Here is a 12,634-nt window from a genome sequence, read left to right on the forward strand (position 1 = left end):
ATAACAACTCAAGAATAGTGTTTGTTAAACACATATGTTGACATCAATGAAAAAACATTAATGCTAGAATGAACCAACCATCTCTCCAACATCCAACAATCTACCCCTTTGGCATTGATGGCAACATATGATGTGAAAAATTGATCAATGCTCAAAGTGATTAATTGAGGATGTCACTTGTATTTTTCACATTTATTTCTCCCCCTTTGACATCAATGGCAAAGGTGTGAAAGCTCACCTTCATAACATATATCCCCAAAAGGCATCAATGACGTCTCTCCTCAAAAGACCAACTATACCAGCTACACCAAACTTTACCGACTGCTCCCCCATTGGAGCAGCTCCAAAAATATCATGTCCAAAAGCAAGATAATTATGATAAGACTACTAGACTGATGCATCCCTACATTTAGCTCTAAACAGGAGGAGCCATCACCCTAAGCACGCCTCTGAAATATTCAAAGGCATCTTTAGGTGAGTGCTTTGTTGAAATGTCTGCAATTTGGTCCTTAGTAGCCACATATTCTAACTTCACTTCCTTCTCATTTACCTTCTCCCTTAAGAAATGATATTTGATTAATATAAATTTTATCTTAGAATGTAACACAAGATTCTTTGAAATGTTTTTGGCACTAGAATTTTCACAATATGATTCAAAGGATACCTCACAATTAGCACTAGAATTATCACAATAGGCTCATCAATGATATCTTTGATATCTTTCAATATTAGCTTGATCCAAACAAATTGAGTACAATTAATAGCAGCAACAACATATTTAGCTTCAATAGTAGACTGTAATACAATTTTGCTTCTTACTCAACCATAACCATGAAACTAATCTCCTTCCCAAAAAGAAGGCTCCTCCACTAGTGGCTCTTTCAATCATCAACATTTCCTACCCAATCAACATCAGTATATACACGATCTGTAAAATCATTACCTTTATCATACCACAAACCAAAGTCCATTGTACCCTTCAAATATTTGAATATTATTTCAACAGCTACAACATATGTGTCCTTCAGTTCAGCTTGATATCTAGCAACAATTCCAACAACATTTGATATGTCAGATCTTGTATCAGTTAGATATTGTAATCCTCTAAGTATAGATATGTATCTTGTCTGATTGGCATCCTTTGAGTCATCATCCTTAATTTACATCTTGTCCCCATAGGTGTTCCAATTGGCTTTGAATCATCCATGCCAGATTTCTTTAACAATTCCTCAACATACTTGAATTGTGATATGAAAATACCTATCTCAGTCTAAGTAATTTTCAAACCAGAAAGAATTACATCTCACCTATCATAGACATCTCAAATTTCTTTTGTATCTCATCACCTAAAACTAAACTGATTTTGTCATCTACTCCAAAAATAATATCATCCACCAATGCTCCAACACTTAAAACGCGTTTAAATTAAATCTTAAACTACAAATTACTGTCTACATTACCTTTATTCCAAGTTTCAATAAATACTTATCCAACCTTGCATACCAGACTCTAAGGGCTTCTTTTAATCCATATAAGACTTTCTTCAATTGATAAATTGTGTCATTCTAATCAAGTAAAAAATATCCACCAAGTTATTCAGCATAGACACTCACTTCTAATTCTCCATTCAAAATTGTTGACTTCACATTCATCTGATATACCTTGACATTTTTATAAGCACCATATGCAAGAAACAATTTAACTACCTCAAGTCTAGCAATAGGTGCAAACATTTCATACGTTTCATCAAAATCTACATCTTCCATTTATGAGTATCCTTTTCAAACCAATCTAGCTTCATTCCTTACTACTTCACCATCCTCAATCGGTTTGCTTCTGCATTTATTTCCAATATGATTTTTGTATTTATGTCTAGAAACTAGCATCCATGTGTTGTTCATTTCAATCTGATCCAATTCCTCTCTCATAGTCTGGATCCAACTGTCATCGTTACATGCTTCATCTATATTTTTAAACTTGAGAAATCAAATAAACTTCATTTCTAGCAATCCTTCTTCTAGTCATAACATTTAATCACCTATAATTTTATCATCACTATGATTTAACTTTTCATGAATTCGAGCCTTCAAAATAGTAGCATCTTGTGTGTCAACATTAATCCCATATTCATCTCTTCAACATCTTCAATCTGATTCTCCTTATCTGTGATTTCAATCTGATTTTGTTCACTATCATCATCTGATCCATAGCTGCATTATCTTTCCTATATCTGAAATCTTTCATCTACCCTTACATTAGCACTTTCAACTAGCTTCTTTAATTTGAGGTTGTAAAATCAGTAGGCTCTGCTCTTCGTCGAATACTAGAGAAAAAATCCATCATCACTTCTAGGGTCAAATTTTCCTAGAATATCATCTCTCCTAATGTAGCATTTACTTCCAAAAATTCTGAAATGTTTAACTGTAGGTATAGGTCCATACCATAGCTCGTTAGGTATCTTACTGATTCCATGCTTTATCTGAACTCTATTTAACGTGTCAACTATTGTAGTAACTACTACTCTCCAATGTGCCTGAGGCATCTTTCCTTCCAACATCATAGTCCTTGGAGTGTCAAGGATTGTTCTATTTCTCAACTCTACAGTACCATTTTGTTAAGGGGTCCTATTAGATGACATTTGTCTCCTTATCCCATGTTCTTCACAATATGTGTTGAATCCTCCAAAAGTAAATTCTCTTACTCTGTCATATCTCAGGTATTTCAGCTTAAACCAGTCTCAATCTCACCTTTGGGTTTGAAGATCTTAAACATTTTAAAAGCTTCTTTTTCCTTCAGAAATGCTACCCACATCATCCTAGAATAATCATCAATGAAAAGAATGAAATATCTCTCGCCATAGAAAGTTGTTGCCTTACTAGGACAACATAGATCTGCAAGAACCAAATCTAAAATTTCATTTGCGGCATGTCTTGTTCTTGAAAGTAGATCTTCTTTGCCCCATCATACATTTCATATATATTGCCTTAGTAGGCTTCATCAACTCAGGCAAATCTCTAATAGCATTAGTGGAATTGATCTTCATAATATTATCGAAATTCACGTGACAAAATCTCTTGTGCCATAGCCATATCTCATCAATCTTAGCAACTAAACATCTCTTCTCTGCATAATTCAAATGAAAAACATTATGTGTAGTTTTAATTCTGCATGCAATCTGTATTCTAGATTCATCTATTATTATGCACATTACCTCCTAATATTGTAGATTGTAACCTTTGTCATCAAGTTGTCCAACACTCAAAATATTATGTTTTAAACCATCAACAAATAAAACATCATCAAGATTATTATTTCCATCAAGAGTTATACAACCTCTTCCTTTGATTAAACACGGAGTATTATCACCAAATTTGACAACACCATCATCATATTTATCAAGCTTCACAAATTTGCTCAAATCTCCTGTCACATGATTGAACATCTGCTATCTATTACCCATTCCTTCCTTATAAACATGAGTAACTAGGGCTTTTTCTTCAATCATAGGGTTTCATCCTTAATAGCAAAAAAAACAATTTCTTCCTCACTTTTCTCAAATTCATCATCAGTAGTACCTCCACTAGAACAATAATAGCATTTCTTGTCATATCTAACCTTATGCTTATGACTTTTCTCAAGACACTTTGATGCAGAACTACCAATCATATTACATGCAAAACATTTCAATGGCAATTTTCCTTCATACTTACCTTCACCTATAGTTGCTCTTTTAGCAATCAAGGATTCTAGCTCTTAGATCTTTCTTTCCTCTTCCTCAATTTCCTCCAATTCTTTAGCATAGCTAACAAATTTTGTAAAACTTGAAGGACTATCATAGTCAATCTTCTTGTTACCCTTGGAAACAATAGCATTAAATGCAGATTCAACTTTAGGTAAAGCATCTCCTAATCTATTCATTTCAAAAGCAGATAGTTTACCAAACAACATTCCCTTGTCAGTATGTAGATAGGTATGATCTCCTCAATAGATGCAACTTTGGTAGCATAGAATTATAGCAGGGATCTCACCATCATTGATACAATCTCATCTTCGGTAATGGTTCCTCTAGCACATCTAATTCCAAACATAATCTCTTATCATTTTCACATGAAGTCTGATTTTTTCATCTTAGCTCATCCTCAGGGATTCCAAATGTCCTTACAACTTTGTAACTTGGCTTGCTTTACATATTCATCACCTTCATGAACTGTTTCCAATTTCACCCATACTTCATTTGCAGTAGAAAACTCTGTGACATCTGTAAATTCAGGATTAATCAAGGCACTGAATAATGCTTCCTTGGTAATCATATTGCACTAGAATTGCTTCATATCAGCTTTGGACGCATCATCAAGATTATCAAGAGGTGCAAAGGCTTTTTTATTGTGTTTCAATACTAAATTCCCATGCAAATCAGGTGTCTCATCATCCTTCCTTTCTATAGTACATAGGTAGTTCCATCAAACTTCAGACTATCCCACTTAAAGTTTCCCATCTCTGATCTCCTCAAACAGTTCAGCTTCCAAAAGAGTTGAAAAGAGCTCCAACACCATTTGTTAGGAATAACAATGCACAAGATTAAACTGAGAAGGACAGGGGGGTGGTGAATCAGTTGTATGAATACTAAAACCCTAAAACATTCACCACAACATACATTTGAAATATTAAGTCCAATGAACAAGAAATAACACCAAATTTTTTTATACGTAAACCCTATTCGGAGAAAAACCAAGGTGGGGATCAAGCCCACTATATGATGTACTAGCACATATAAAACCCATTTAAACGCTGAAGAGCAAGGCAAAAACATTCAAGCACTCGCCTGTGGCTCACTGTTCAAATACAACAAGGGCAAGCAACCCTGATTGGGCAACAATCCAATTACAACAAGAGAAACAACTCTGAAAGAGCGCAACAACACAAAAGAAGGGAGAGCAACTCGAAAGGGTGGACTACAATCCATTGAAAGAGTGAACTAACTATTAGCAACAACTATTGCCAATACAATTCCACTGAAGTACATTTCTATTAGATTCCACTCATAGGTCTCTACACTTTGGTCAATAGCTTTCCTCTATATCACAACCTTTCATCAAATCCACACATGCAATCTCAACTTTTCATCATAACCATCGCACCAACCTTTATTTTTATTCAGTAAAGGATTCTCCTCATAAATACTAGTCCTTAACACTCTATTAGATCAGGCCTAATAAGAGTTAGTCACAATAGTAAAACGCATCAAGCAATAATCACGCTATCATAGAAATGATCACGCTCAAGATCCAATACAACATGTTTCCTATCTGAGACGGCCAAGAAACATTTCACTGTTCTTTGTCAGAAAAAAAATATGACTTCCCTGGCTGCGAACACCAAACAAATCCAATCTAAGATGCATATCCAAGTCTGGATAACACCTCTAGGCTCACATACAAAAATTCATCTCCACCAAAACATTCCTTAGGAAATACTGCACCACTAACCCATAACAGTTTACAGTGAAACTGTCAATGACCAGTCTCTGATAAATTCACTACAACTCCCGCAAATGAAAACATGACTACTAAGATCATAGAGCAAATATCTCAGCATTTGCAAGATCACAAACCGATCTTTGCAAGTGCTCACCATCAAATTTGTGTCTTTGCCAAATCAATCAAGAGCAGATAACAATCAGGAATACTGACGGTCAGACACACATGTTGACGTCAATGACAAAACATTAATGCCAAACATATCTAGCAACAATTCCATCAGGAATCAACCAACAAACTCTCCAACATCCAACAGGGTCATCTACAACAGATCATTGAATGCAATTTTAAGAAATTAAGTGCAATCGTTTGTCTAATCCATTCATAAGATTTTGTGTGAAGTACTTCATTATCTCTACCCGTCCAATCGAGCGAGCAATAAGGTTTGTTTAATCAGTTTGCATTGCCATTCCATCTGCTAAATTGATACAGGAGAAATAAATATGTGCTAACCTTGTTGGGATACCAAGAGGCAGTCTTGGTGATGCAGATGCTAATGAAGCCAGCATTGCTGCTTGACCATGAAGGCAGTCTAGTTCCGGCCTTAATCTATCACCCTGCAAAAGAGCCTGTTCTTGTCAGTGGCATCTTTAATCACTTAAATAAATATGAAAATAAGACGACCCTGTATTTAGTTCCGTGGTCACATTAAATAACTATCTATGCATGCTTAACAAAGCCAAAAATATCTTTGCACCAAGAAATTAAAATAATAAAGAATAGCAGAAGTCCAGCTCTATAGTGAAGCCTTTTATTTTCAATGCCTTGCAAACAAGAGTCAAAGGCAGAAGTTACAAATATAATTAGCATCAAATAATTGATAATTTAAATTCAATATCAGTCTAAGAAGAGGATCAAATCTAGTGTACCATCATGATGAGCCGAAAATGCATCAACTGATGATTTTGAACTGCATAGAATTTTTGAAGTTGCAAATTTTTTACCAGTGACAAAATAATTTTGTTTGATAATTAATTAACTCAGTCACCAAAAAGAAACATTTTCAGATTTGCAGAGCTTATTGGATATCAGATTTGTAAAGAATAATTTTGGAGGAGATTGAGGATTAAACTTCTATTTTGCTAGTTCTATACTGTCCTTGTTGGCCATATCATTTCCAGCCAGCCATATCACTTCTTGAAGGTACACTCGAGGATTCTAGGGTAGCAAATTGGTGGTTAAGGAGCTGATATTTGCACTCACTAAAGATCTTAGCTGTTGTTTGACACTCTTAGACCTAGGCATACCATTTGGAGCAGTTTGGTGAAGAAACTGGGATTTCTGAAGCTTGTACTTCGTAAATAATATTGCTGCAATCATTTACTTTCATTACCAGCGAATGGAATTTTGTATTTGTGTTTATAATCACATTTATCCATGTGGGCATCTTCAGTTTTTTCTCTGTATTGTATTTCTAGTTTTGTCTTTGTATTGTAGAAGTGAATATTGCAAGCACTTTCCTTTATATTTGCAACCTAAGTATTCAATTTCTCACAATACAAATCAGCCCTTTCTATTCTCTCTTTCAAACATTCTTAAGATCAAAAGCAAACTAGAATTTGTCGATTTTAGTTGAAGATTCTTTCCTTATTGGTACTTGCCTTGAGTTGCATCATTCTTGCAAGAATATTTATCTTAAGTTTTGGCATTGCCTAACAAGTGGGATTATTCATACCTTATCTGCAATGAGCAGTACTGTATGCCTTCATGTAGTTGGAAAGCCAGTTCCTTCATGGGATGTATTGATTCTTGGAGAATTTTACATGTCAACTTTTGACAAGTTTCCAAATAATGTGATTGAGTTTTCTGCAATTTTCAGAAGAGCAGCAGGGAAAGGAAAGTTTAACCTTGACATTTATGTATCTTTTGAAAAAGAAGCTAAACATGAAGACGACAGTTTTGAAAACCTATCTCTTGGATTGAGTGATTTGACATATACTAATCGTTCTTTAGAGTTAGTTTCAAAGACAGGAGGTTACAAAAGAAGACAAAAATTTATTTAACGTGAATGCAAATTTGGAAGGCACTTGGAGTCTGGTTATGCAACTTTCTAGGCATGGAAGAGATTATTCTTCGTCGGCTATCCAGGCTTGTCGTTTTCAACAAAACTTGATAGAGATTATTAAGAGTCCAAGGAATGTACATTGGCATGACACAGATCAATATTTCAGACTTAAAGTTCTGTTCTTTATCTTTCCAGCCATAATGTGATTCTATTGCTTCCTCTACACATGAATTAGAAAAAGATTCTGAGAAACAATTGGATCATTGATCAAATGGATACTCTTACAACTGCTCCTTGGCAAATAATCGCTTAGATTTCGGTTGCTAGCTTGCTGATTGGTTCCAAGTCAGTCACTTCAATTCATGGTTTGCTCTCATTTAAGGGAGTCGGCACAGTATTCTTTGTCAAGGAACTGGGGTTTTTCAGTTGGTGATTGCTCGGAAGTGTTTCCCAAGCATTTCTGAGTTGAAGTGTTAAATCCCTATTCTTTCCACACATACTTGGAAGATTCATTGGTATTGCTGTTGCCCTCTATGTGGCACACTTAAATCAGATTGTACCTTGCTGACTTCCAGTCATGAACAAGAGTGGTTTTTGTTTACTTAAAACCTTTCTAATTCAAAGAGTTCATCTGATGAAGGCATGTGTTGTACACTAGGGTGGTTTTCTCTTAGTCATGGTTCGGGATAGCAAACTTCCACATATTTTTGTCAATCCTTCAAAGACTCTTCAAATTCAAAAAATGAGAGATTTCACAAATCTTCATGGTTGTACCAATTTAGTACAATGAAGACATGATAGATCTGTAAGTCTTGCAAGGAATTGCTTTCCTTTAGCAAGAATATTGCAGCAATTCGTATTTGCAGTTATTACTCTAGAGGAAAATCCCCATTGTTATTATTGTTGTTCACTTTCCAATCAGCCTATGCATGCCTTTAGTTCTTTGGCCACAAATGAGTTGAATGACTTCTCTATACTAGCAGTTGAATACTTAATGGTTGTGTATGGTTGGCAGAAGTGATTTCATCATAGGAGATGACTCTTCAATTGCTACCATATTCACATGTCTTACATTTTTAGTTGAACATTAGATTAATTACAACTCACCTTACAGTTTCATGTTGGTTATGAGGACATCTTTTCATGACTAGATAATTCTCAAGCCTTGGCAGTCCACAGGGAAGTTGGTTGTGAGTGTTCTTCCGAACATAGTATATTTATTTGTTGCTTCAACTCTGGTAAGTAGTATTGTAGTAAAATAATGAATGTGTTATTAAAAAAAGATCATAAATAATCTATATATACAAGTATACACAAGAATGTTTATATAATGAACAAAGAGAGAGAGAGAAAGAAACATTCTAAAGAGAGAGAGAAAGTTTCAATATTGAACAAAGAAAGAATATGGAAACATAGAAGATGAGTGACCATTAAAAATAGAAGTAAATCTACAAAAGAGAGAGAAACAAAAATAGCGAGATTCAACTCTAATACCCTCCCTTAATGGTCAATCCAACTTCAAAACAAAAAGCTGCAATTGCCATCATCTTTCAGGGTGTGGTAGTTCATTTGATTGAATCATTGACTGACTTCCAACAGAAGATTGGTGAGAGGTGCCATGACTCGTTTTTCAATGCAAAAAACATGAATCTGAAAGGACATGAACTTCAAGGTAGATTGACGGAAGACCCAAAAAAATGAAAGGACACACAAAAGAGAGCTTGAAGAAGCCAGCACAAATCTGAAATTAGATTCTATATCTGCTGACATGAAAAAATGAGCCACAAAAAACAGTGCACCCCAAAAAAACAGAGAGTGACCCAATTGACATCAGCAAAAACCCATCAAGAATCTAGAAAAAGTTTTGCAAATCAACAAAGCACCTAGGATTTTCAATAGAAACGCTAGCCGATTTTGAAAAAAACTATTGTAGGAATGGAAATCAATGGTAGGAAAAGGTATGGTTGCATTTTGCAAAGAATAAACCCCTAGAAGGCGCGAAGAACAGTAGGTAAGCTAGGAAAAAAAACACTTTCGAAAACATGGAACTTGCAAAGAAGGTTGTTTGAAGAAAATAATGGCACGGAGGTTGAGTTGCTAAAGAACCGTCCAAAAAAAAAACCCAAAATTATGGTTGAAAGTTCCATTACTAGCATAATAAGGGAATTGTGCATGCCCTAGACACTAAAAAGACCAGAAAACATTTGTCTTTGAGAAGAGCATCTGAGAGAGAGAGCGACCCAATTAACAGCAAGGCTGCAAGTTGCAGAAAAACAAGGTTACAAAAAAATGTTAAATGCACACCTAAAAACGACAAAAAGACAATCATTTTTTATAATGTCCCCATTTCTGTCAAAATCAAAGTTTGAGAGATTAGCCTATTATTGTGATCCACGTAGGCTAATTATAGCGGATAGAAGGTCTTCTAAGGCAGAGGCTTGGCTATGGGAGAGTCTTTTCTTCTTCATGATTGAGTATGTTCTGGTTTGGTCTTTGTTTGACTCAAATTGGACTTTGTTTGGGCTTGGTTTCTTGCGCCTAATATTTATGGCAAGTCAGGTGATGATCAAGAGAGACCCTTTCTATTTTAGGAAACTGCATTTTGGTCACATGGGGAAATAATAGGTGTGACTCATGTTTCACACGGCATACATGAAGAATAAGTATTTTGGGAGTTATTATTATTTTGGTGGCTAAATTATAATTAAATCATTAAATGGCTTATTATAAAGTTATAATTTATCTTTATTGTTTCACTTAAGGCTTGACTCATTGTTGGAAGGGGTCATTTATTTAATTAGTTAGAAGCCTAAGTCAAGTATTAAATATAAAAAGTGCAAAGAGGTGTTATATTTAAAAGTTGAAGCCACTTAAGTGAAAAGCGTCTTCATGAAGCCATGTGCTAGAAAACTTATTTATTAAAATAATCTAATGGAAGCTTTTAATTAATGGTGTGTTGGTAAAGCAAAGTGAGGTATAAAAGGTGGCTTCATGAAGCAAATAAATGATGCAATTGTCTATCTGCTTTTTATTTGTCTTGGTGAAGGGTTTCTAAGTTGTTTAATTCCTGTATTCAATGCCCTTGCTGAAGTATAGGGTTTTGAGTCTCAATTGTGCATTCTTCCATTGCTGAGGTATAGTGGAAATTGAACTGAGTTCTGGACTGAATTCTGTGTTTTCCCTTTCTGTGGTTACCCTTGCTAGCAGGTGTTTCGGTTGGGAAAATTGTGAGTCATAATTGACCTACAATGGGCATCAAAAGGTTCTGTTACGGTGATATCAACTGTTGGAAGCTGGTTCAAATTTGGTTTGATTAGGCACTGAGGTGTTTGTACTGGTGAAAATTGGAGTAGTAATTCTGGAGTTCTTGGCAGCAATTTATTTCTGTAAACCTGGGCACTGATTCCCAGCTTGCACGCCCAGAATTTCAGATTCTATTGCATGAGTAAGGATTACCAGGTCGGGCTGCTGTGATTGCAATAGTTTGGGCATCCAAGACCAGTGGACGTGACTGATTGGATTTAAAGTTGCAATTTCTCTGTCCAGGTTGAGGTTGCTTGGCTATTTTGGGCATTCAACTTTAGGTCTGGTACAAATCTGTTCCAGGAGCAATCTCACTGCCAGGTTATTCTCCGTAATTGAAATTATTACTGCTGTTTGGTAGAGTTTGAATAAAAAAATCAGATTTTTTGTTAAAAGAATTCAATGTGTTATTAAGATGTCCGTCTTGCCCAGCGACAATCAGAATTATATATTTTTGCTAAAAAGCTGTCTGACAGTATAAGAGACCAATTTGGTATTTGTGCTAATTGGGCATGGTGCTATAGTTAAAGAGCAAGGGAACTGTTATTATTGCATTGCATTTCAATATACATATATTGGTTCAATTAAAAAAAAAATTTTAAAAATCTATTTGCAAACCCCTCAAGATTACAACATAAATCAAAGTGGTGACAGAACTTGTTTGCCAAGTGTTTGACGAAATAACAAACCACTAATTAGTAAAAAATTGTGATGCTTGTCAAAGATATAATCAGCTGGGGTTATTACAGTGGTATCAGTGTGGTTTCCTGCCATATTGTGGGGTAGGGAAATAACATTTCTTGTGCATATATCAGAATTATGACCATTAATCGAAAACAATGGGATGATATTGTGAAATAGTTGAATGTGTTAGTGAATGAGTTGAATCAAAACCACAAACAGATGACAAAATGGATTTCAAATCCAAAATGAGCACAACATGATATCATTTTTGCAAAGGAAGAAATGTGATGGTACAATGGATGCTCTTAGAGAGCAAGAAAAAGTTTCCAGTCAAAACTCTAAGTCTGATCTTAATATCAGCAGTGGCCCACGGGAGCTTATAGTTGCACCTAGCGTCATAACGAAGTCCGAAAATGTTGGGAATAGGTTAATGGATGATAGGGTGGATACCAAGGAAGATAACATGGATATTGATAAGCAAATGAGATCCAATATGTTCCAGTTTGGTCTTCAATTGACTCATATTAGATTTTGTTTGGGATTAGTTTCTTGCACCTGCTATTTATGGCAAGTCAGGTGACGATTGAGAGGGACCTTTTCTATTTTAAGAAAGTGCATTTGGTCACATGGGGAATAATAGGTGTGACTCCTGTTTCACAGGACATACATAAAGGATAAGTATTTTGGGATTATTATTATTTCAGTCGCCAAATTATAAAATCATTAAATGGCTTATTATAAAGTTATAATTTTACTTAAGTTGATGGCTGAGTCATCATTGGAAGGGGCCACTTATTTAGTTAGTTACAAGCCCAAGTCAAGTATAAAATATAAAAGTGCAAGGAGTTGTTGTATTTAAAAGTTGAAGTCACTTACGTGAAAAGCATCATCATGAAGCCATGTGCTAGAAAAAGTTATTTATTAAAAGAACCTAATGGAAGCTTCTAAATAATGGTGTGTTGGTGAAGCCAAGTGAATTATAAAAGGTGGCTTTGTGAAGATAATGAATCATCCAATTGTCTATTTTCTTTTTATTTGTCTTGGTGAAGGATTTATGAGTTGTCTGATTTCTGTATTCAATGCCCTTGCTAATGTATAAGGGTTT

General features: G+C 35.1%; 1 protein-coding gene across 8 annotated transcripts in view; it reads right to left on the reverse strand.

Annotated features, from left to right (window-relative positions):
* SWEETIE (HEAT repeat-containing protein) overlaps positions 1-12,634 on the reverse strand; it is a 314,166-nt gene that overhangs the window by 158,679 nt on the left and 142,853 nt on the right. For all 8 annotated transcript variants that reach the window (XM_089806951.1, XM_089806947.1, XM_089806950.1 and 5 more), the window contains exon 13: positions 5,991-6,094. In XM_089806951.1, the coding sequence (XP_089663077.1) occupies positions 5,991-6,094 (104 nt within the window). The remainder of the gene's footprint in view (positions 1-5,990; positions 6,095-12,634) is intronic.

The sequence above is a fragment of the Cupressus sempervirens genome, chromosome 10 (assembly GCF_028749045.1).
Source record: "Cupressus sempervirens isolate cs-2001-9-10 chromosome 10, ASM2874904v1, whole genome shotgun sequence".
Taxonomy (NCBI): domain Eukaryota; kingdom Viridiplantae; phylum Streptophyta; class Pinopsida; order Cupressales; family Cupressaceae; genus Cupressus; species Cupressus sempervirens.